This window comes from Puma concolor, chromosome D1 (assembly GCF_028749965.1).
Source record: "Puma concolor isolate L17-30 chromosome D1, mPumCon1.1.hap2, whole genome shotgun sequence".
Taxonomy (NCBI): domain Eukaryota; kingdom Metazoa; phylum Chordata; class Mammalia; order Carnivora; family Felidae; genus Puma; species Puma concolor.
Window position 1 is genome coordinate 46,964,202 of NC_141676.1, and position 24,730 is coordinate 46,988,931.

Consider the following 24,730-nt stretch of genomic DNA (forward strand, 5'->3'; position numbering starts at 1 on the left):
ACATCTGGGGAGAGGCAAAGAGCCCACCTGGGTGCAAACGGCAGCAGCCAGCGGGTGGGAGAGAAGCAGAAAAGCGTGGCGTCTGTGAAACCTTGGGGGCTGAGCTCCTGGTAGGAGGTGATGGATAGTGAGGTCAGATGCTGCAGAGCCAGGAAAAGAGGGGTCGGGACCAGCCCCGTGGGTAAAGAGCTGACGACGCAGAGAGCAATTTCAGCCGCTGGAAAACTAGTAGTGGCTTCTGGGGGTTCATGAGAGGAAGGAGAAAGGGAGGAAGTGGAACCAGGAGGAAGCGTCATAGGAAAAATGTGAACCAGGGCACAGGGTGAGGGAGAACTGGCTTAAGTGCAAGTTGTTTTTCATCTCAGAAATCTGCATGGTCTGGAGTGAAAGCCAGGATGCTGGAGGAGAAGGGAGCTGGTCCTGGAGGAGGCAGGCGGCAGGAGGGGCAGCCTGGGAACTGGGGCGGGAGGAAGAGAGACGCAGTGGGATGTTGAAATGCTACGGGAAAACCACGAAGCCAACAGCTTTGAGTTGTTGGTAAAGGAAGAGGTGAAGGCATGGTGCGGGGAGAAAGCAGGTGGAGGGGCATGGGGAGAAGATAGGGAGCAGGTGTTCGGGGGAGAGGAAGGGAATCCACGAGAGATGGCAGAGGACCCACAGAAGCCAGGGAGCACCTGAACGCAACTGAGGAGTCAGCTGGTATGTGTCCAATCTGTGATTTTCTGCAATAGTTCCGTGCTGGGGAACAAGAATAAAAATGTCCACTAGTGGGACGTGATTTGGAGAGGCAAGGAGACTTTGAGTCCAAGGACAGAGTCAAAATGACTAGCGGTGGGGTCCAGACTGGATTCTGGAGTCCTGGCTCACTATCGGCGGTCTGTGGAATAAAGACAGTGATTTCTCAGCCACAAGTAAGATTTGAGACAAATGACTGTAAATCTCCGTTTGGCCTTAGGGTAGGTTGTGTGTTTTCTTGTAGCAGCAAACCTGTATGGAACGTGAAATCACCGATCCTAGGGGCAAAAGCCCCTAATGATTATATGGCAGCTGGGGCTGGGTTGTTTTCTGGGAGAATCTACGTAGGGCGCCTCAAATGTATCTGGTCCTAACTCATCGTGTCATTGAATTCTTTCAAGTGAGCTGTGTCTGTCACCTACCTCCACTGGATTGGAAGAATCCGTTTGGGAAGGGACTCTGTACTTTCTGATCTCATTTTGTGCATAGCGAGGGGCTGAACTCAGAACAGGAAGTCCACGAATATTCCCTGACTTGACTGCATCCTGATCATGCACAGTCCGGGGCCTGGCCCCGGGGAGCTGACAGGATTCTTGTTGTCCTGTGGTGTTTTGGTGTCCCACTCATCAATGCTTGGGCATACTTATGTAGGGGTTGGAATCCTCCTGAACAGGAGAGAAGCTGCGTATCTTATTAACAAAGAGCACCGAAGGTATGCGGGTCAGGAAGCCATTTCATCCGGATGAGTGAATTTCATGAATGAAAGCGATTTGGCAGGTCCCCTGATTAGGGTGGTTGCTGGTGGGCTTGGTCTTTCACAGTCAGTGACAGACCTGGTCATGGGTCTGGACATGCAATTCTGATGTGAGAGAGTGGGGCATTATGGGAATTAGCCCAGAGAACCAAAGATGCAGAAAGACTCAGAACACGGTCGAGGTGAGGGCACCATGGCCTCGGTAACCTGGCTTAGCGCATGCTCACTGGTTACCATGTTATGGTCCATTATTGTTTTTCATTTTTGTTTATTTTTTTGAGAGAGAGCATGAGCGAGCACGAGTGGGGTAGGTGTAGAGAGAGAATCCCAACCGGGCTCCGTGCTGTCAGTGCGGAGTCTGACGCGGGGCTCGAACTCACCACTGTGAGACCATGACCTGAGCTGAAATCAAGAGTCGGACGCTTAACGGGCTGAGTCACCCAGGTGCCCCTTACTTTCCATTCTTTTAAGCCAAGTGCCCCCAGTTCTGTGAGTTTGTATTCTCCAATATCGTGACGAATGAGGAGAGATGGGGTAACCTCTGAAGCTTGAGTGGAAAAAGGCTTCCAGGAGCAGCTTTTCAGAAACATCGTCATTTGCCAAAGGGCAGGCATGGTGTTTCTGTGGGCAGGCGGTGAGGCCATTGTCAGGGTTTCCAGGAAGACATGTACGAACCTGAGAGTCACTGAGTCCCAACCCTGTCTCCCATACCAAGCAAATGTGTAACAGATTAAATATTTATCTATTGTCCTGTCCACCTCAATAAGACATGGCACTCTTTAAAACGGCTGCCTTAATGACGTCTGTGTGTGCTGGAATGCGGCCCTGGGCTAACAAATCGCATCTGAAGATGTGGAAACATGAAAATCGATAACAAGAAATGAAAAGGCTGTTTCGCCGATAAAGCATCGTTTATCTTAATCTGTGGGGCTTCTCAGAATTTCCTAAGTGCCCTTTGAAATGCCAGCGTCAAAGCTGGGGACCACGTGTATGCGGAAGGCCCAGGGGAGTCATCGAGGCAGAAGTGCCGGTGGCTCAGGCCGCAGGAGCCTGCTGTGGAGAAGCGTCATTCTGGGGGAGTCCCCCACTGGACTGGTTTCCAACCAGATTGCTCCCCAGCGGGGGTTTCCAGGGATATTTCTGGGATTTCAAAACTCTCAGTGAAAATAACATACCATCGGAATGGGAGATATTTCACAAGACGCTAACCGTGAAGCAGAAGTGACCCGCTATTGGTAGGCTTAATACAATGTGGTGGGCATTGTAACAGTCACTTGTACTGACTAATATGAATTGGGAAAATAAAATTATTATTCCACCTCCAGGAAGCCTATACTTTACCTGACCCTAGGCTGGAAGACCGCATTCCTGCCTCCCCCCCACCCCCGACCCCGCTGAATCCACACTGGGACCCAACGGCACAAGTCCTCTGTGGTGAGGAGGTTGGAAACACTGGGCCTCAGGGATTGGCTTTCTGGCTCTAGCCCTTTCCTTTGCTTCACGCACACACCCTCCTCTGGTCTTCAGGCTCCCTTACCTCTTCTCAGGGGACGAAAATACAGGAAGGTTGGAGGTGGCTTAGGACCTCCTGCCCTCCCAGCAGCCCCAGGGAGGCGGAGGATGAGGCTTTCCTAAGCACACCTCGGCTTCCAGATTGGGGGTGGGCAGAGGCTCGTCTCCTCTCCTGATCTCCTTTGCTCTCTGGCTGTCACCACGGTTTGTAGATGGAAGGCCAGCCTCAGACGCCATTATTGCTGACTGCTTTCTGCAGAGTTTTCTCGCACGGTGGCCAGAAGGCTTGTGAATACACACTGCCTCCCGCTTTTCTCATAAAATCCACAGGCCTCTGACACCTCTGAGCCGATATCCCTTCTCCCTACCTCACTCCTGGCACTCCAGCCAGCCTGGCTTTCTGCAGCTCCCTCCAGGGAGCCGAGTCTCCTCCTGGCTTGGGGTCCTCACCTATGCTGTTCCCTTGAAGGACAAGCTCCTCACGTGAGGAGATGTCACTTGAAAACATCACTTTGCCAGAGGCCTCTCTTGACCTCAAAACCCAAGCGAGGCCTCTTTCACAGGTTTTTATATTTGTCCTCAGCGGTCACCATAGCTTGTAGGCACCACTGATTTGTGATTTTTGTGTGTATGTGTGTCCCCAAGTGAGCTCCACAAATGAGCCTCCTTTGTCAGGGGACCCGGCACGCCTAAGACATCGTAGACCCTCAGTGCATGCTTGTTGACTATCTGGCCAGCTGGTTAAATGAATGAATGAGCTCCACAGAGCGCTCATCCTGCAGATTTTCAGGGGGTAAGTCAGTCCCATGGTCAGATGCAATCTGGACGTGCCCTCATCTGTCTCCCTGCAGAGGGTCATAATATGCCTCCGTGTAGGAGACTCTGCGATGAGCTCCAGTGAGGAAACAAAAGTCAGGGCTCCTGGGTGGCTCAGGCGGTTAAGCATCCAACTCTTGGTTTCCGCTCAGGTCATGATCTCGCGGTTCGTGGGTTCGAGCCCCGCATGGGGCTCAGCACTGACAGTGCGGAGCCTGCTTGGGATTCTCTTTCTTCCTCTCTCTCTCTGCCCCTCCCCCATTCACTCTCTCTGTCTCTCAAAAATAAATACAACTTAAAAAAAATTACAAAAGGAAAAGAAAACAAAAGGGGAAAAATAAAACCAAAGCTGTAGGAAGTGAGTTTAATTTTCTTTAGCCTCACATTTCCCAAACGTATTTGAATGTGACATTTTTTTCCATCTAACATTGATTAACATCCCACAAATGTACTTTAAGACGTGCTTCACTGGTGGCTTCCTACTTGGGAAGCCTGAAACTCAAGATCGTCGGGCTGGGTGTGGGGGCCGCTTATCTTGTGCTGAGCACCCTCCTGGATGCCTGTGCATGTATTCACGTGGGCAGTCACCACCCTAATAAAGCAGGAGCCTGAGCAAATTCTGGAGCTAGCCTGGGTTTATATTTTTCAGGGGAAAGAGGGAAAAACAGTCGACGTTTGGTATTTGCAGATAGAACATGGTGTTTGCAGATACAATCTTTGTAGTTATGACAATGAGCAACTTGTACACGCTGACTTGTCTTTTGCTGAGACCTGAATCCGTAAGTGTTGGGAGGCTGGTGTGTGGACACAGGTCCCTTAGTGGCTGAGTGAGTCTACCTCCTATGTAGCATTTGCATCTCAATGCAGTTCTCCTGTTCTTAGTATTTTCTTGAATTTTCCAACAGACCTGAGTGAATTTTATGGAGGGGTGATTGCATGCGATATTAGCATGAGTGAAGGTTTCAGGACATATCCCTCTTGCATAGTTAGGATGTTTAATGTAGGTAGGCTTCCTGAGGTGCAGCTGCATTAGATGCATTGGGTCTCAAATTATTTTTGATCAGCCCCTGCTTAGGGCAAAATTGCTTGACCTACCAACTCCATCTATTCTCATTTTCCAGCGGAAAAATAAATTGGTGATAATTGGGGGGGAAGTGGATCATGTATACATTGGCTTTAGCACTGGAGTATGGACAATTCATATTTGAACCACAATGTATACACGTCTGAGAATCCGGTCATTGGAAAATTACAGTTCCAGAATACTGTTGATGCAAATAAGCTTCAGTATACTAGGGAGGGTTACCCACAACAAAATAAACTGATAATGGTAAAACCAAGCTGACAGTAATTCATGATTAGAAAGTACTGAATGTAGCCATTGCAAATCGCAACCAACTCAAGGCAACACTGGCGATGTGCCGATAAAGGGTCTTCTCCCAGATTTTGGGAACGTCAGCTCTGTGCCTGCACATGGGAAATGGGAATTTGCTGACGGAACGGAGCAGCGCGTGCCTTTAAAAAATTACAGTTCAGGACGCATGAGAACGTCTCTGGTAACATACCCCTTACCCATAACCCACTAGATCTCAGCTTCAACTTTTGAAATCATCACCTCAGCAGCGTCTCCTCCTTCGAGGAAGGCTTTCCTTGCCTGGCTCAAGCAGACTAGAGATGTTTATTTGGATTTATAAAGTGTTTACAATCTCACTTAAAGAAGTTTTAACATCCAGTGTAAATCTCCAAGATGTAATGTTAAGTGAAAAAAGCAATGTGTGTGACAGTATGCATACTATGCTATTTATGTAAAGACATGATGTTATATATGTGTTGATGCATTCTGTGGCTGGAATAGCTCTGGAAATGAATATGCAAAAACAGATCAAAATAGTTGCCAATAGTATCTGCTGCTGGGGGAGGGGAGAGAGGCAGACTGAGGTTTTTTTTTTTTTTTTTTTTTTTTTTTTACTAGATACTCATTCATGCTCTTTGAGTTTTGTACCATTTGTAAGTAAACTATTCAAAATATCAGTTTAAATTTGGAAGAGAAAACGCCAAAAAAAAAAAAAAAAAAAAGAGGCAGTAAGCCTACAGAGAGTTGATTCTTGGTTTCTTCTTTTTAAAGAGGTGAGGGTTAAGTTTGGTTTATTTATTGTTCTGATCCCTTTCTCCACCTTCAAAAACATGGTCGCGTATTCAGCAAGAGATTCTAGAATCTAAAGGAAAGCCTCCAGAGGAGGTGAGATGTCGGACCCGGGCCCTAGGTCTGGGCAAAGATGAGGCAAAGACCTCCATCTTGAGACATAGTATTCTGACAAATTAGCCCCGTTATTGAAAACCTGCCCAGCGTTCTCATGCATTTCCATACCATGTATATGCAAAATACGAAAGGAGGGCTCTTAATGAGGCCACTCGTACCTTGTACATTTGCAGCGTGAATATAAAGAAAAAAGGACAACAGAGGAGACAAAATTCGTATAGCAAAGCATGTTTAAGTGAACACATTCCTCTCATTTCATCCCGCTTCTGGACTGCTCAAGGAGACAAAGCAATGGTTTATCTTGATTTGCTGTCAGGAATTTACATGAGCACACACAGAAATATTATAGTATTTAGTGTTTCCTAATGAAAAATGTAGTATTTCATTAATCACATAAAAAGAGTTGTATTCTTTTACATAATTGGCACGAGAGAGTACATTGTCTTTATATCTTAAAAGCTCATTATGCTGAGTAACAGTGATTTCTTAGAGCAAAATGTCCACGGAAATATTGTGGTGTATCTAAATTTTATGGGTTCTGAGTTACTGCAGATAGCAGGAAATGCGTCGAAGCTGGAAGGAAATGTTTGGGACAATATGGGAGGCCCAACTTGTTGGGGGTGGGGTGGGGCTGTGGGCTGTAGATGGAGATCAAAATTAATTCCTCAAACTAGAGGTGGGCTTTGGGCAATGAGCCGAAAGTAGTGCCAAAGCAGGCACAGACTTGAGGCGGGTCTACAGGCTGGTGTCCATCTGGCATGTTTAGGAAAATTCTATAATGAAGATATAATATGAGAACGAGTTACTATTTACCCCAAGGCCTTGGTCAATGGAAGGGTACAAGTGTTAAGTACCACAAGCCCCAACCCTCTTCTAGGGGTGTCCCCCTCCCCATGTCAAGTGTGCAAATGCTTCCTCCTGCTTCTTGTCCTTCTGGTCACCCCCATTTTGGCCCCTTTTCTATTCTCGCAGAACCCAGCAGCCTGGGACTACCAGACCTATATTTCAGAGTTGGGTTCACAGAGAGGGGATACGAGTAACCGCAAGGCCGCGAGTAAACCCACGCAAGGAAACTGCTCGGCTTGGGTCTAAATGACTTACATTTTTCCTCGCTTGAATTAGCCAGTAATTGCATGTGGGCAGACTTCGCCAGGAATGGTCTAAATGATCAATTAGAAGGCAAAAAGGAGTTCCTTTCTTTAAAGTTCAAGGGTCCCTGTTGAAGGGCCCTGCTTCCCAAGCCACGCTCACGTGGGCCTGCGCCCAGCTCTCTGTGGTGCCTGAGGCTACCGTACATTTGCCTAACGATAATGAATTGAGTACTTATTTTGCAGGAAAATATAGGGCACTTCCATTACATGCAATCAAGCAAAAAGGCTGCAGAATGTGCCACTCCATTAATTTTAAACAGAATTCTTCCCAAATATCACCCTGAAACCAGAGTATGGGGTTATTATAAATCTGAAGGAATTAAGAGTAATTTTCATTTGTACAAAGTAGTGGAGGGACAGGACTCCTGCCACACACACACACTATTAATTGACTTAAATTGGATTCGCCAATTTCAGTGTGAATCACTAAGCCGCGACGCAGCTCGCCTGGTGGGGGGATGGGTGGGTTCCCGCCATCTTTGAGGGTGCAGGTGCCCAAACCGTCCCCCGCAACTATAGACTAATGGGATGGGCTAGTTATTAACAAGCATGTTCAAAGAAGAAAAACACATGCCAGCCTCTGGCAAGTCACGTAACCTCTCTGAGCCTCAGTTGCCTCATCTGAGCATTATAATCTTCCAAGGGGATTATAATACCTGCTTCAGTGGGGATCCTTGAGTGTTAAGGAGTTTGAGGATGTCAGAGCACTTAGCGTGGTGCCCGGCACCTAGTTTACAACCATTAAATGGTAACGATTACCTTCGTTTTCATCTTCTGAGGGGAGTCTCTTGTGCCTAAACCGGTTCCCGAATCGCACTGAGGAACTCTGGAGCTGGCGCCAGATGGGAGGAGTGGCTGGGTCAGTCCCCACTGCCTGGGAGGTGTGAGTCAGCCCACCCGGTTACTGATCATTTCCTTCCTAACTTCAGCTCCACTCTCCCCGGGCGGTGGCTGGACTGGCGGGAGAGCACAGAGCTGGACACGGGAACAAGCAGGTTAAGGTGGCCGGGGAACGGGCCAGGGTGCCCCTCACTCCACGTTCCGGTACTTGGTGAAGAGGTTGTACAACACTCTCAGTGTGGATTTCAGGTCACAGTTGACAATGTCTGCGTAGAAAACAAAACACACGCTGCTTCAGTGGGGCCGCCTAGCCCAAAGCAGACGGCCTTCCTGGTCTCCTTCCTTCCACCGCCCGCCTCGTGTGCCCAGCATGGTCCCGGGGTGGGTGTCCCCCCTCACCCACAGGACATCGTTCTGTGTTCCTGAAGAGCGTTTGGTACTGCTGGGAGAGAAAAAGCATCCCCCACAAGGCCACCAGAGGCAGGTGGGTGGTGAAGGATGGGCAGTGTGCGCAGCAAGAATTTGGAGCGAGGGGCAGAGGTGCCGAGCATGGGGGTCTCCCCTGACCCCAGGGCATGCAGGCTTCGCTCTAGAAGCCACATCTCTGCACGAGGGGCCCCTGCCCCGTCCCCTGAGTCTCCCTGGTCTGTGGGGCTCCTCTGCCTTCAGCCTCGGCCACAGAGCCAGCCAGGAGGGGTGGGGAGGAGTGGAGGGCCTGGGGCTACAGTTGGGGGCCCAGGAGGCGAGTCAGGACTGAGCTGCCTCTCTTCAGGCAGGGAGGCCCCCCCCCCCCCCGAGGGCACAGACGCCCACCTGGTGAGAATATGCAGTAGACCAGGGTCATCAGGGGACAGACTGCTTCAGGTGGAGGACAGGGCAAGGCAGCTGGCTTTGCGGCTGGGAGTTTGTATTTTCAGGAGAGTTCTGCCACGGGTCCCCCAGCTTCTGTACAACCATTTCCTCCCCCCATCCCTTTCTTCTCTGGTTGCCCCTTGAGCCCTCTGCTGCCGCCTCTGTCCTACAAGGCCCCCTCTCTGCTCTGGTCCCCCTGCACACACTCCCTTGGAGAGCTGTCCTTTGAAGAACGGCAGTAGAGAAAACAAACAAGAGAAAGAATTCTTCCTCCTATTTAGGAGTGTGTGTTTAGGTAAATAAATCAGGAAAAACAAAAGAAAAAAGAAAAGGAAAGCAAAAGGCAAAAGCCCGTGTCAGGAGAGTGGTTACATTTAGGGAAAAGGCTGAGGACACCGTGGCTGGAAGGAAACTGGGAGCTGGGTGGTGGTCACGTGGGTGGCTTGCTGGCTGAGATTTCGCCGACCTGTATGTTTATGTTGCATGTACCTTTCTGTATATGTGCTGTTTTTCACCACGAGAATGATTTTTAAAAACCGAACTATGCAGAGGGTCAGATGAGGTAAATGATGTAAGAGAAAATATAAACGCTCTGGGATTCAAAGCGGGGAGAGCTCCTGCTGAACCCCTGGGAAAGGAGGGATAGGGGAAGATATCCGAGCTCTAACCACGCCCGGGTCAGTAGGGACAGGGATCCTTCCAGATCGGGCAGAGAAGGAGGCCAGTGGCTCCAAAAGGCTGGGTTGTGGCTCCCAGGTCTTAGCCTTGGGACCCTTGCAGCTGTGGCTGCCGCAGCTAGGCCCCCTCAGGCCCCAGCGTCCAGGCTCTGCAAAGATCAACGCTGCCTGGGCTACAAGCCGAGTCCAGCGCCGGGACACCTCCTTAGGGCTGCCCCAACTTCCTCATAGGCCTTATCCCAGCTGTGACCAATCCTGCTCCACCCTAGCTGGGCTCGGATCCTGCTCCAAGTTCTCTTGCTGATAGACCAGGGTCTCCCAGGAACCACTCGAGAGGCCTGGAGCTCAGCTTCCTTTTCTGCTCCCATTTCGGTTCAGGCACGTATAGAGTCTCCCTAGATCTAGGGCCCTGTCCAGCGGCTCTGCCCTGCTACCTTGCCCTGCCCCTGCCAAGGTACCCTCTGCCAGGAGTCCTATGCCCTGTGGGCTAATTCCTGCTTGTCCCTGACTGCTTGCTGTTGAGTAGTTCTTAAGTTCCACTCAAGTCAATCATTAAGAAGTTAGTCAAGGGAGGAATTGTTGGAAAGCAGAGAGGGACAGAGGTGAGCTCAGCAAGGGACTGAGCATGAAAGGAAGGTAGGGTAGTACCGGGACGAGTGCAACAGGCTCCTGACTGGACTCCTCAAAGCCTCTTGCCCTCTCTAATCCATGCCACCCACTGTAGATAGACTATTCAGTCTCTGGGTATGGTTGTACAGGATGTACACTGCACAATTCCAGGGTGCATTGTTCACATTTCTGCGGTATCATTACCCTAGGCCACAGCATAAATGGTGCCCCTCGAAATTGTGCAGCTCATAACTTGTAAGGCCATATAACTATTTCACTTAAGATAAGGTCCAAAATCTTAAATCACGACTTTGCAAGGCATGATGTGAACCGGCCCACCTTTCCAGTCTCACTTCATGCCACACTCCCTGCTCATTCACTATGTGCAGGTCACACAGACTTCCTTTCACTCCCCCCCTCCCCCCCCCCCCCCATGGCTGTGCTTCTCCATCACCTTGGCCTCTGCACATGCTGTTGCAACATCTAGATTACCCTTCCCAAATAGCCGACGCCTGAACTTTCTGCAGATCGCAGCTCAAAGCGCTGCTTCCTTAGGAAAGCCTTCCTGACAACGGGCCTCGGTGAGGGTGCCCTGCTTTACGGTCTCAGAGCCCCCATGTTTTCCATAGCACTCCCTCCAGTTCTAAATTGGTGATTTGGTGCTCATTTGATGAAATCTGCCTCTGTCCTGGACTGTGTGTGACTTGATCACAGCCAGCCAGCCTTATTTTGCATCTGCGGCTTAATCTGGTACCCGGCATGTGTAGACCTTACAAGATATGAGTAGATAGATAAATGAATGATTGCCCAATGTCATGCGAGCCAAGGAAGAAAATTCTAGGGAGAAGAGAGAGCTGATAGGGCTCCGTGCTCCCACAAGGGTAAGACCGGAAGGAGTTCCCAGGGGACATGGCTCTAACTGGTGGCTGGCCAGAGAGCAAAGCCACGTGCAGGTGGAGGCCACGTGTTAGCCACAGAATGGGCAGATGAGGAATGGAGGCTGTGGGCATGGGCACAAAGGAGGAACTTGGGGGCTGATGGAGGAGAGGCAGAGACGGATGCAGGAGGACTTGTTCTCCCCTTTTAAGGACAGGTGAGTTAGGACGTTTCTAGAAAAGGAAAATGCCCACTATGGGAGAATGTCTCAAGCTGACCATTTAATTTTAATGCCTGCTGAGGTTTGAAGCCCATCTTCACGACAGCTATGTAACCCAGTTAAAGTCACTTGACTTCCTTGAGTCCGTTTTCTCACTGGTAAAACTGGGTTTACAAGAAACATCTAGAACACGTGAAGGCCTCCCTACACGGTAGTTCTCCTTCCCCTTTCTCGTCTTCACCTGTTATGTACAGCTGCCAAGTCTGTGTGGTGCACAACTCCAGGGGGTGCCATTTACATAGACGGGGCCGCACTCCCTGGGAAACTCGAGTTCCTTCTTTCTATAGGCCATCACCACCAGGTAGGCCTGGTGAAGAGTGGGGACTACAGTCAGAGACACTGACAATGGTCTGTTCTTATCAAGGAAGCCAACTACCACACAGTTCCAAGCAGGTCAGCAGATGGGCTATGTCAGCCAGGGGAGAGGCTCTGGATTCCTGTGACTCCATGCTATATAAACAGAACCTCTTGAAAGCCCTGGCCTAATAAATTGTGTGATTACTAACTCAGTACTGCTCTGATGACCGCTGTGTGCTGGCCCGGGGCCCCTCTCTGGGAGCGGTCTGCACGGTGGAGCTCCTGGTTAGAAACAACCAGAGCTGGTTGGCCGGCTGGCTGTGGCCAAGGGAGAGACCAATCAGACCCAAGACTACTCTAGGGAGAAAATAGTCTCTCGCCAAGGGGAAAAGGCTCCATGTTTGCTCCTCTCGCCCGGCGGCATTAGGAATGCTTCTTGTTCATTAGCTGACCATCCAAAATGAGTTCATGGTTCTCTAAAGGATGCAGAAGTCAAAGGGGCGAGGGGAACTCTCTTCGCACAGTCTTTACAGAGGGACAGGGCCCTGTACGGCCATGCCCTCCATGGAGCCATCTGTGCCACATGTCTCCCTTATCCCAGCCTGGACCAGTTGCTGAGGCCCTTTCTCAGGAGTTTTCCAGCTGGGTCCCCAAATCCCTTGACCAAGGTGGGAAGACGCTGGTAGCTCAGTGCCAGCAGGCCCCCACCTGTGGGGGTGTGCCCAATAAGATGGGCAGCCACAGGCCAGCTGGGGTGAGCCAGCCTCCATCCCACTCCTGATGGATCTAGCTCATTCTTAGTCCCTGCCTCACTTTCCTGTCTGCTCCCTATTCCCCCCCTCCCACCCACCGCGGGATAGGACCCATCCTTTGGAGATGCGTCATATTGATGTTGGCCTGCTACCTATCTGGCGCTCTTGTTCTTTTCTTTACATACTAAAAATATTTAAATATGACGAACATCCAGAAAAGTTCGCATAACCTACATGTATGGTGTTAAATGCTTGGAAGAGAAACCCTATGTAACCATCACCCATGACAGAAGCAGAATATCATCAGCACCCTCAAAGAGCCCTGTCCCCGTCTGGTACATTCATTCCTGCCTGGAACTAGATTTCTCCTGAGTCCCCACTTGGCTATCATGCTAGAGTCTTAACCACGTTCAGTGACACCTCTCCCTGAATAATAACAGGGTAGGCATGTGCATTGGAAGACAGGTGGTGTAATCCCCCAAATAAAAAGCCATCAGCTTTATGCCAGTGTTTCAAAGGCTTCGCTGGCCATGAACTTGATGCTAACACTTGGCGTACTAAAAGTTTATGAAGCCTAGGCAGCAAAAGTCATCTGAGATGCAAACCCAGTTCCCAAGAGACTTCAAGGTACAACGGAACTTTGAATGTCAGAGGATGATCATGAGCTTATTCCAGTCATAAGCCCCTCTCACCTGGAAAAGATAACCAGTATCCTGATTCTTATGGTCATTATTTCCTAGCTCTTCATAATTCCACCAGCAACATAGGTACCTTTATTTTTTAAATTTTTTTTTAACGTTTTATTTATTTTTGAGACAGAGACAGAGCATGAATGGGGGAGGGGCAGAGAGAGAGGGAGACACAGAATCGGAAGCAGGCTCCAGACTCTGAGCCATCAGCCCAGAGCCCAATGCGGGGCTCGAACTCACGGACCGCGAGATCGTGACCTGAGCCGAAGTCGGATGCTTAACCGACTGAGCCACCCAGGCGCCCCATAGGTACCTTTAAATAGCAGATTTTAGTTTTGCCTGTTTCTATGTTTGATATAAATGGAATCTACTACATGTATTCTTTTGTGATTTCCTTATTCAAAATTCTGTTTGTAGGGTTCATCCATGTTGTGTGAGCTGTTCATTTTTTTTTTTTTAATGTTTATTTATTTTTGAGAGAGAGAGAAAGCAGAGTGTGAGCAGGGGCGGGGGGGGGTGCAGAGAGAGGGAGACACAGAAACAGAAGCAGGCTCCAGGCTCTGAGCTGTCAGCACAGAGCCTGATGCGGGGCTCGAACTCACAAACTGTGAGATCATGACCTGAGCCGAAGTCGGACGCTTAACCAACTGAGCCACTCAGGTGCCCCTGAGCTGTTCTTTTTGTAAATGATTTTGAGGTGTAATTTGTTTTATTGAGCTAGAACTATAATTATCCAGCTCTAATTTTATAGTTTTTCAAGAATAAGTGCTTCTCAATTTGTTGTCTACTTACAGTCAATTTTCAGTGCCTTGAAGTGGTCATTTTTGATCCTTTTGTCTGGTTTTATACTTGCCTTTTTGCAGAGAATAATCACTGACCTCTTCATGCTACAGTAACTAGAAGTCTTTCCCCCGATTTCTCTGTTCGTTTATTGTCATTGTTGTGTATTAGTCCGTGGTGTGGCTGTTCTCCAATTTATCTAGTCTGTTGGGGTGTGCTGTCCAGTCTAGGCTATCATGGATAGTCTTGGACTAGTTTAGTTCCTGGTGTATGGACATGCATATGTATGAGAGAGTTATTGCATCACAGATGTATTAGTTTCCTATTGCTGCTGTGACAAATTATCATGTAGTTGGTGGCTTAAAACAACCCAAATTTTTTATCTTGTAGTTCTAAAGGTAAAAGTCCAAAATGGGCTTCGCTGGGATGAATTAAGGTATCAGTAGGCTTGCGATCTCTTTTGGAGACTCCGGGGAGCACTAGTTTTCTTGCTTTTTCTAGCTCTGGGGATTAGCTTCTGTAAGCCTGCGTTCTTTGGCTTGTAGTTCCTTCCATCAGCAAAGCCAGCAATGGCTGTTTGAGTCTTTCTTATGCTGCCTCACTCTGACACTGAGCCTTTCTGCTTCCCTTGTGATTATACTGGAACTATCCAGATGCTTTGAGATAACCTCCCTGTCTCAAGATCCTCAACTTAATCACATCTGCAAAATCCCTTTTGCCATGTAAGGTAACCTATCATCAGGTCCGGGGGATTAGGATGTGAACATTTTGGGAGCCATCATTCCGCCCACCATATAAAGCATTACAAATCTCCAACTACATAACATAAAGACAGTAAACTATACAACATATAACGTATATAACATAAAGACAAACTGCTTTAGAAGAATGGTTGTACTTATAGTCACACCAATAGTTTCCGTTGCTCCACATCCTTGCTAACCCTTAATACCATCAGTTTAAAATTTTTGCCACTGTCTTGTGTGCACACTATCTCCTAAAGGAATGAGTAAGAGAAATTGAGCCATTTTCCGTATTTCTAGCCACTAAACAAGTCCTTTCCAAATGAATTGATCACTTGGACCTCAGCTTCTGTCACCTGCCTGGCTTTTTAGTGTTGCCTGAAGTCCGGCCCCAACTTTCGGACTCTTTAAATTTTAGATATTCCATCAGCCTGCTGGCTGACCTATAGGCTTCATTCCTGCCTGGAACTAGATTTCTCCTGAGTCCCCACTTGGCTACCATGCTAGAGTCTTAACCACGTTCAGTGACACCTCTCCCTGAATAATAACAGGGTAGGCATGTGCATTGGAAGACAGGTGGTGTAATCCCCCAAATAAAAAGCCATCAGCTTTATGCCAGTGTTTCAAAGGCTTCGCTGGCCGTGAACTTGATGCTAACACTTGGCGTACTAAAAGTTTATGAAGCCTGGGCAGCAAAAGTCATCTGAGATGCAAACCCAGTTCCCAAGAGACTTCAAGGTACAACGGAACTTTGAATGTCAAACAGTATGGCAGAGAATGAGTTTTCCTGACCTTAAAAACATTTGCCACGAAAAACGCCTCCACCACAGCCAGTCTGATTTTGGAAGAACCCTCAAAGAATTACCCACACTGGCACCTTTTGTAAAGTCTGCAGCATTTACCACTGAATCTACTTTCCAGGTAGAAGCACAGAAACCGGAGGGAATGCTGGGGTATATACCTCTCACAAAGTACAATTTCACAAAATGCCATTTCAGTTCTCCTTTACGCACTGGAAATTTTCAGTGTGGGCATGATGCCCAGTGTAACAACAAATAAAGCAGATGTGTTTTTCCATGGCCATGGGTCAGGAAGTTCCATATTAAGCAGTTCAGTCGGTAATTGTATGAGAAATGTCCTCTAAATGCTGAAATAGCCTTGTAGGTTAATTGATATTGGGAAGGCTGTCTGTTCCGAGAGAAATAAATGCCTGAAAATGGACGTATCAGGAGGAATACTTCCCATCCGTGACCAGGAAGTTTCATATCAAGTGGCTCGAGAACATGGAAAGAGAAACCCTGGCCAGATCTTTCCTCTCCTGCTTTCCCTCCTACTCTGAAGCGGGTGCCCATCATCTGGCCCTAGGGCTCAGAGTCCGTTCCTAATGGCATGAGGATGGCCAGAGTGACCTTGCCAGGAGAGGGCCCCTAGAAGGAGACCAACCTTGCTAGAAGCCCTCCGGCAGTGACCAGGCGCTCAGAACAGGTGGCAATAAATGAGAATAAGGGATTGGCTTTTGTTGGCCGGAGCTGAGTTAATGAGGTCTGTGATAAGGCATGACACCCGGACACAACCCGCATCTTCATAATCTACCTATCTCCTCTGGTTTTCCTGCTTTCTCCTCCAGCTTCAAGAAAGGCATTTGCACAAGATACTGCCCTTAACCCTTTTCTTTCCTCGGCATGCTTTCCTGTTGTTCAGCTTCCACTAAGTGGGAGACTTCCAGTTACATAACCACAGCCCTGATCTTTTCCCCGAACTCTGGTTCTGCTCGGTCAATCCTCAGGATTGAGATCCTTATGGCCCCTGCCAAGCCTGCTTTTCCTCCTGGGGTCCCCAGTGCCCCACGTCTAAGTGTCTGTTCTTCACACTGCCTTCCAAATGATCTCTCTGGAACAGATCTTCAATCACATCACTTGCCTGCCTAAGAAACTTCCATGTCTCCCACTACGTACAGAATAAAGTCCAAACTCCCTGCCTTATTAGCATCAGGGTCCTCCAGGACCTAGCACCAGTTCACTTCATCCTCACCAACCATTTTCCAATTCATACCCTTCATATTCCAGATGAACAGGCGACCGCTTCACGTTGATGGTCAGGTGCCAGGTGCTGTGCGTCAGACGTCATCCCATTTAATCTTGTCATGAGCGTGTCTCTAGGAGCTCCATTTTTATAGACATGGCAAGTAGGCTCAGAGATGATTGATCGGTAAGTTGCCCAAGGCCACACGGCTAGCTGGTGGGGTGGGGACTGGATCCGGGGCTGTCACCAGCTTAGCCCCATGCTCTGCTGTCTCACAAACGGGGCTCCTCCCCATCCCCCAGGCAGGACTTTTGCTCCCACTGTCATCCTATCTGGGATGCTGCCTCCTCTATCCTATCTGATCTTTACGGTTTAGCCCAACTGCCATCATCTCCATTAACCCGTCATCTGCCCAGTCTGAAGCGATGTCACCTCCTCAATTCTCTCGCTCTCTTAGCTGTCCCTCTTTCATGGTAGTGGCCACAACTGTCATTCCGTCGTGCTTACCGGGTGCATCTCTGGTGACCCCCGAGTGGCTGCGAGTGCCTTGAGGTCAGGGACAGCCCACCCCTGTTGGCACGTCACCATCTGTGGGGTCTTGGGCCCACTGGACAGTCAGTGAATGACCCTCCCCGCCCCCCAAAGTGGAGGTGTGGATGGAGGAGCAGGTGCAAGTTAACAATGGGGAGCTTACGCAGCCAGCCCCTACTGATCCACTTTCCTTTAAACGACTAGGCGGGGGCAAGCAAAAGGGCCCGCGAATGGAAAACAGAAAATTATCTGCAACACAGTGTTGACTCACCAGCGCTGATAAAATGGAATATTTCAGTCAGGAAGTCAATAAACGTCCGTACCAAGGAGGCTCCCAGGAGAAGCGTGCCTCCCATATGCACAGAGGCACGCGGCTCCAAGCGTGAGCCCGGGAAGGCTGCATGAACAGCCCGCTCCTTCTGTGTTTTTATCCAGTCTTACATTTTCGACCCAAGCCCAACACATCAGGCCTCGTCTTGGGGCAGAGTTGGAGTGAGCGAAGAACAGAAAAGGGAATGACGCTCAGAGCAGAGCTGCCGGTGACGACTCCCGCTTCCTCCCCTTGCCTGGCTGGGGCGCAGCTGTTTGACAGGTCAGCGGCCTGTCCAGGGACGGAAGAACCTGGAAACTGGGCACAGGGCAGGTCCTGCGGCACCCCCCGCTCAGGCCTTACTCTGCAATCCCATGTGTGGGACCTTTACTTGCAGTCACAAAGGATCTCTAGGACAGAGCAGCTGCACCCCGTCCCACCTCCCCCTGCAAATGGCAAAGACGACTTCAGAGAAGAGACATTCCCCTGATACCAGTCAAACACGAGGCCTGCCCTGTGCCCTGAACACTCACGTGCGGGGTCTTATCACAAACCCAAGGAAGAGCAAAGTACCTTCTGGCCGTGGTTTTGGCTTTTCCAATCCTCCGTCTTGCATGAGCTCGAAGGCAAAGGAGACATTCAAGACCTGGAAAGAGAAACATGGTGGCTGTGTCATTGTGCACTGATTCCTGGATCATTGGGACTCCCAGGACCTGACCCTGGAAAGCAAAGGATCCAGCACTATAGCCAGGGGGGCAGGGGCTGAGTAAAATTGAGGCCCTGATTTGAAGGAGAAATGAAGCTACCAAGATGGGCAGGCCATGTGGAGTGTGAGCTGGCCGGTCCCAGCTGGCTGTTGGTGAAACGTTCCTGGAGAAGTTCAAGATCTTCTTCCTGTCCTGCTGTGTTCCCAGGTCAACTGCCAGGACTTTAAGCTTAGGGACTCAGGGTGCACAGTTGAAAGGATCAGACGGAAAACATGTTCAAGAGGCAGAGAAGGGTTTCTGCTTTGGACCAAACATCCCTTGTCTAGCGGGCATGCCGTGGTACTCATGAGAGGCATCAGAACCCGGCTGAGTGTGAGCGTTAGGTCTGGCCGGCTCTGCCGCCACCCTCCCTGTCATGTCTGGGGGGAGAGGAGGCTTGGCTGTGCCCATGGCGGGAGCGTATGGCTAGGGGATCAGGCCGCAAAGGGAAGGAGAGCTGTTCAGAAGGCTCAGCGGTCCGCAGGTAGCTCCTTCCCAGCTCAGCTGTTCATCAGAAGGGGCCCCACATCCGACCATGGGAGACTCTGGGCAGATGGGAAGCCGCTGCCTTTTCCCCGCGAGGGCGGATGGATGGGGGGATGAGGGCTGGGGCCCTCCCTTGACGTTCCCTCCACTTACCTTCTGTTCAAAGCTGTCCGGGGTCAGGAAGAAGCTGTGCAGGGGCACGAAGTAGCCCTCCAGGAGCCCCATGAGCAGCACCAGGTACACCCCATCTGCAAACTGAAGGGAGAGGGCCAGGTGAAGGCACTGGACCCGAGCCCCCCCCCCCCCCCCCCCCCGAAGGCAAGCCCTATCCAGGGGGCTCGTCAGCTGTCATGGCAGCGCCCTGAAGGCTCCATCCCCAGGCAGGCTGCTGGCAGAGGGTCAATGGCAGCGGCCTGAGGCAGGAAGGCCTGTGTGCAGCAGGCCCGGCCCATGTCTGGCCGGTCAAGTCCGGGAGCCACGGCCCACGGTCCGGCTCTCGGCTGATCCAGCATGTATTGAACACTGAGCGTGTGCCCAGCCCTGATCTGGCCCGGGGACCACAGAGAGAGGTCAGTGTGGCCCTGCCCGTGAGGGGCTCACAGTCTAGTGTGGAGGAAGGCAGTAGCTGCTCTGATGGAGGCAGGCACACTGGCCCGTGTGAGATTGACTGAGGTCGGCCACTCCCCCTGAAGACCATGGGGAAGGCTTCTGGAGGTGGCATAGCCTGAAAAGAGACCTGAGGGATGAGTAGGAGCTAGCTGGGGTGGGGGCGGGGGGGGAGGAGGGGCACAAGGAGGAGGGAAATGGGGTTGAAAGCCCACGGCAGGGTGACTTCGGCTCTGTGAACAGAGAAAGAACTCTAGTGTTCCGCAGGCCTGGGCTTTCTCCTTTGTCACCTCTTGTATTATTGTTTGAGAGGCAGCAGGGCGTAGCTGTTACGTATATGGCTCTGGCCCTAGGCCTCCAGCTGTCCTGCTTATTAGCTGTGTGACTTGAGAAAGTTAGGTCACTTGTCTGTGCCTCATTTTTCTCATCTGTGACGTGGGGAGAATGAGAGTACAGTACCTGCTCTAGAGGTTCATCATGAGGATAAAGCAGTTAATATGTGCAAGGTGCCCAGAACACGGTTTGGCATGTAGGCGACACTAAATATTAACTATCACTATTACTATCTGGGACGACAGCAAAGCAGTCAGGATACAACTTCCTGGCTCCTGTTGACGAAGCACAGCTGTGTGCTGAGGGCCACAGCGAGAGGCATAGAGCCTGGTCCCTTCCATCAGGGACAGTTGGGAACCTGGTCTGAGGGACAGTAGGCTCCTGAGCGAAGTGGGAGGTGCGGGTCTTCTGCTGCAGGAGGGCAAGGAGAATGTGCAGTGGGCAGTCAGCGCAGGTTTCGCGGAGGCGGTGAGGGGCCTGTGAGATGAGGGGCATTTGGGAGGAGTAGGCGTGCCAGGGGCCAAGGATGGTCTGAGCAAAGATCTAGACGTCAGGGGCACCTGGGTGGCTCAGTTGGTTAAGCATCTGACTTCGGCTCAGGTCATGATGTCCTGGCTTGTGGATTCAGGCCCTGCATCGGGCTCTCTGCTGTCAGCACAGACCCTGCTTCCAATCCTCTGTCTAGCCTCCCCCCTCTGCCCCTCCCCCGCTTTCTCTCTCTCAAAAATAAATAAAAACATTAAAAAATTAAATACAAAAAAGATCTAGAGGTCAGATGGATACCTAAAATTAGAGAACCCTTCAAAGGAGGTGGGGCCCCCAAGTCTTTGTGGGCATAAACCCCAGTTGTTAAAGAGGTTTTAAGAGCTCAAAGTTCTTGGAATCCTCTCAGGGAACTTAAAACAAAACTAGACAGAATTGCCCGGAATGTGAGCTGGACCGTGTCTGCTGGGTGACCAGCTGGTGGGCTTGGGGCTCGGGCTTCATGATGGGTGTCCCGCCCGGCCTTGAACTTGACCTTAGGAACAAGATTCTTCCCTGCTTCCAGCCAGCTGGCCTTCAATTCCAGTGGGGAGGGCCTAACCCTGACTCATCCTCAGGCCATGCCAGGGTGAACAGGAGAACAGACCCCAGCGTCTGTGTCAGAATCAAGGCCCTCCCGTGGACCTAGCTGGGCCTCTTTTTGGCAGTGGCTGGAACTGACTGAGAGTAAAAAGAATCCAATATGTCTACCCAGGGGAGGACCCTGGGTTAGGGTCAGGTCTGCTCACAACTCTGAGTGCCGCTGACTTAGACTGTCCCCACCCCTGACTGCTGGTTCTGACGACTTGGTGGTTGAACCTGCAGACAGGCACCAAATGTGCCTGGCAGAGGCTGCCTCTCAACCCTCCTTGCCCGTGAAAACTGAAGTGGGAATTCCAGAACTCATTCTAGCTCTTCCGAGGACACATCGCTTTTCTAGAGGGTTCCCTGTCTTCCCAAAGAGTATAGAGTACGGACAAGACACACTCAGGTAAAGCTCAGTGGCAGACCCGGAAATCATCTTTGAATGTAACAGGAGGTGCCCACATATCCTCAAAAGAAAACCATACTTTAGAAGTTCATCACAGATGAAAGGGGGTTGGGAAACAGGGTACATTGCACGGTCTTTAAAAAAAATTTCTTAATGTTTATTTTTGAAGGAGAGAGAGAGACAGGACATGAATGGGGGAGGGGCAGAGAGAAAGGGAGACACAGAATCCGAAGCGGGCTCCAGGCTCTGAGCTGTCAGCACAGAGCCCGACATGGGGCTCGAACTCATGAACTGTGAGATGGTGACCTGAGGTGAAGTCAGATGCTTAACTGACTGAGCCACCCAGGTGCCCCGAATTGCACAGTCTTTAAGTACCTCCTGATAAAGATTAATTATAAAGGCAGGGAAAGCTTTACAGTAGAGAAATCTTGGTTAGTGGACACTAACCAAGTGAGCAAAGTTACTGTCACCAGGAACGGGACTAAGGGACAAAGTGCCTGAGAAGAGCACAGTGTTACAGGGGTGGAATTGTCACTGAAAATGCATAGCCTGAATCTAATCATGAGGGGGAAAAAATTGAGGTCCTATGAATCTAATGGCCTGCACTCTTCAAAAATGTCAATGTCCTACAAAAAAGGGCCGAGGATTTGTTCTATATTAAAAAGAGGCTAGGGGTGCCCGGGTGGCTCAGTTGTTAAGCGTCTGATTTTGGCTCAGGTCATGATCTTGTGGTTTGTGAGTTCCAGCCCCGAATTAGGCTCTGTACTGACAGCTCAGAGCCTGGAGCCTGCTTTTGGATTCTGTGTCTCCCTCTCTGGCCCTCCCTTGCTCATGTTCTGTCTGTCTCTCTCTCTCAAAAATAAATAAACATTAAAAAAAAATGTAAAAAAAGAGACTATTGAGACATGGCCATTAAAAGCAGCCTGAGAATATTAAGACAACTGTTTCTTTGATCCCTATGACACTGTCCTAAGTAGCCAAATATCAATGACTTCATGTGGTTCAACCTAAATAGACTAATGTATTGATGTGAAAATTGCTTGAATCTGATAATTGTAATGTGATTATTTAGGAGAGTACTTGTTCTTAGAGATGTACGCTGAAGTATTTAGGAGAGAGAGAAACAAATGAATGTGGTCAACTGCCAAAAACTGGTGTAGGTAGGTGAAACGTGTACGAATATTCATGATGATATTCTTGCAACTTTTCAAAATAAAACACTGGAAAAAATCAGCATTCAACGCAGTTCACCCCTGTGAGCAGGACAGAATCTCACTCCCTCCTGGGAAAGCTTCAGGATCAGCATGGAAAGCCACCCTGGCAATGCAGGCATGGGGCACTTGGAAGAGTGGCTGTTGAACAGGGCCTTGCCCCCCACCCTGCACTCAGGGCTGTCACCCACCTGGGTTTCCAGTTCTGTGACCTCCAGGTTCAGTTTATTCAGGTGCTTGTTCACAAAAGTGATGAGTGTCTAAAAGAGAAGCACAAGCCAGGCATTGAGATGGAGACTCTCACCAGTGCCAGACCTGGTGGCCACCTGTGTGACCCTATTGTGAGGACGAGGACCAGTGTAATAACCTAGGACAAGGCCCAGCCAAGGGTGCTGCGCCAGGGATCACTGCTCAGCTGGGTGAGAATAAGCAGCCTATGAGGCTTTTCTGCAAAGCTCCTTGAGTTCGCAGCAAAGGACGGCCCCCAGGATTTGTGGTCTCCTGCACTGTGGGATTCAAATAGCCAGTCTCAGGAATGTGAAAGGGGCAGGGGGTCCCAAGAGGGCAGAATGATAGGTGCAATGTTCCAGCTCAGAGTTGGGGGGGGATGCCAGAGAAGAAGTGACCTCACCGGGTCCCTCCTTCAGACCGTCCTAGGGGCAGGTGCCCTGTGCCTGGGGAGGAGGGAGGGCTGAGTGAGGAGGCCCAGTTGGTTGGGGGTTCAGTGTGGATGGGAAGACAGGGTGCTTGTAGCTTCAGAACCCCCAGGAGACACTGTCATCCTGATGGGAGAAGGGAGTGGGTAAGGTATCCAGTGGGAACAGGATGGGTAAAGTGTACATCAGGTGGGAAAAGCCCCGAGTTTGCCGAGAGCTGGCGAGGACACCAATTTGAAGAAGCTTGCAAGCTGCATGCGTGTGTTCTACTGTTTGGTGCAGCTCGCCCCCCTCCCTCCCAGGCACCTCTTGCTCACCTTTTTCACTACATTGAGCTTGTCTGGTGCATGGTCAAACAAGGTGTCAAAGGCATCACGTTCTGGAAACACAGGAAAATGTCAAATGCAGCAAAGACCTGCCTCCTGGTGGGGAAGCCCACCCCAGGGCTCGGCCAAGATGGCCACCAGGTCAGATATAGGCAGGAATTCTTTGGTGCGTGAAACCGTGCTGGGAACTCTGGAAACTAGGTTTGGGTAGGTTTTGGGGATTGATTCTTAGCGTAGGGGCTTTCTCTGTTTCTCTGTGTCTATTCTCTAGGTCACGCCTCTTTTAGGCTGGGAGTGGGGGGCTCTGTTAGGCTGTGGAATCCCAGATTGACTTGGGATTTCTCTTCACTATTTATATCCATTACATCATGACTTAGTTATGGGCCTAAAGGGTTTCTGAAGCTTTTTGGAGGTAGAATGTTATCCAAATCTCAAATCACCTCACCCACTAATTTTCAAATCCAGGATACCCATGACAAACATCCGTGCACGGATAACCGGATTGGGAGACTGGGAGCCCCGGGATAGAATGTGTGGTCTTCCTTTTGAGTGATCTAGTCACTTTGACCCTTGTGCCTCAGTTTCCTCTTCTATAAAATGCCGTCTGAAAAACCTTTCCCAGGTGTGTGGTGAGGACGAAAGAGAAGAAGGCATGTGCATGCGTTCTGTAAACTCTGAAGTGTGTGCTGATCTGAGTTTGTTAGCAGGACTGGGATATTTCTCACATTATCCATAGTATATACAGGATCATTGAAAATGGCAAAGCCATGCCCCTTGCCGGGGTTTTTCTTGCTATAGCCCCCAGATTCTCTAAACTGAGACGTAAAATAGAGGATAGGATCTGAGGCAGGGGATGAGAAGAATGTCCAGGAGGGACCCAGGGCTGGGAAGTTTGGTGGTCCCGGGGTCTGCCTTTTCCTGCTCTTGCACTGATGAATAAATCTGGGACCGCCAGAAGGGTGACTGAGGTCTCTAACGTTCAGACGGTATAAACAAACCCAAAGTTCTGGGAAACTGGAGCGGGATGATGTGTGATGAGGAAAGAGGGAGAAGATTGCTTCTAGAAGGGCTGGACTGAGCGGGGACAGTGGACTTTCCCAAGCGTGTACATATACCTCTTTACTTCCACAACAAACTTGGAGCATGACCGCCCTGCAAATGCCCAGGACCCATCCAGGGCCTGGCAACGTCAGTGCTCTGGCTACTTACAAGAGGACTGGGCAGCCGTGGTTAGATTTCCCCTTCCCACCGGTAAGCCGACCCTCCCTACCAAGTGGCCCTGTCACCGGGCTGGTGCAGACACACACGCAGGAAGTAAGCTGAGTGCCTGTTCTTCCCAGCTGCTGCAGAATTAACTAGAAACCCCG

At 50.1% G+C, this 24,730-nt stretch overlaps 1 protein-coding gene and 1 long non-coding RNA gene across 4 annotated transcripts in view; one reads left to right on the top strand and one right to left on the bottom strand.

Annotated features, from left to right (window-relative positions):
• Positions 1-24,730, bottom strand: part of PARVA (parvin alpha) — a 189,393-nt gene that overhangs the window by 9,135 nt on the left and 155,528 nt on the right. Inside the window, exons 9-13 of one of the 2 annotated variants that reach the window (XM_025928355.2) lie at positions 23,355-23,416; positions 22,573-22,641; positions 18,872-18,973; positions 18,060-18,132; positions 6,290-8,334 (exon numbers count right to left, since the gene is read on the bottom strand). In XM_025928355.2, coding sequence (XP_025784140.1) covers positions 8,258-8,334; positions 18,060-18,132; positions 18,872-18,973; positions 22,573-22,641; positions 23,355-23,416 — 383 coding nt within the window. In that variant the 3' untranslated portion in view covers positions 6,290-8,257. Of the gene's footprint in view, positions 1-6,289; positions 8,335-18,059; positions 18,133-18,871; positions 18,974-22,572; positions 22,642-23,354; positions 23,417-24,730 lie in introns of those variants that run through there. The other variant, XM_086677953.1, reaches the window with a different exon arrangement.
• Positions 1-24,730, top strand: part of LOC147576649 (uncharacterized) — an 85,809-nt gene that overhangs the window by 5,333 nt on the left and 55,746 nt on the right. The window lies entirely within an intron of this gene.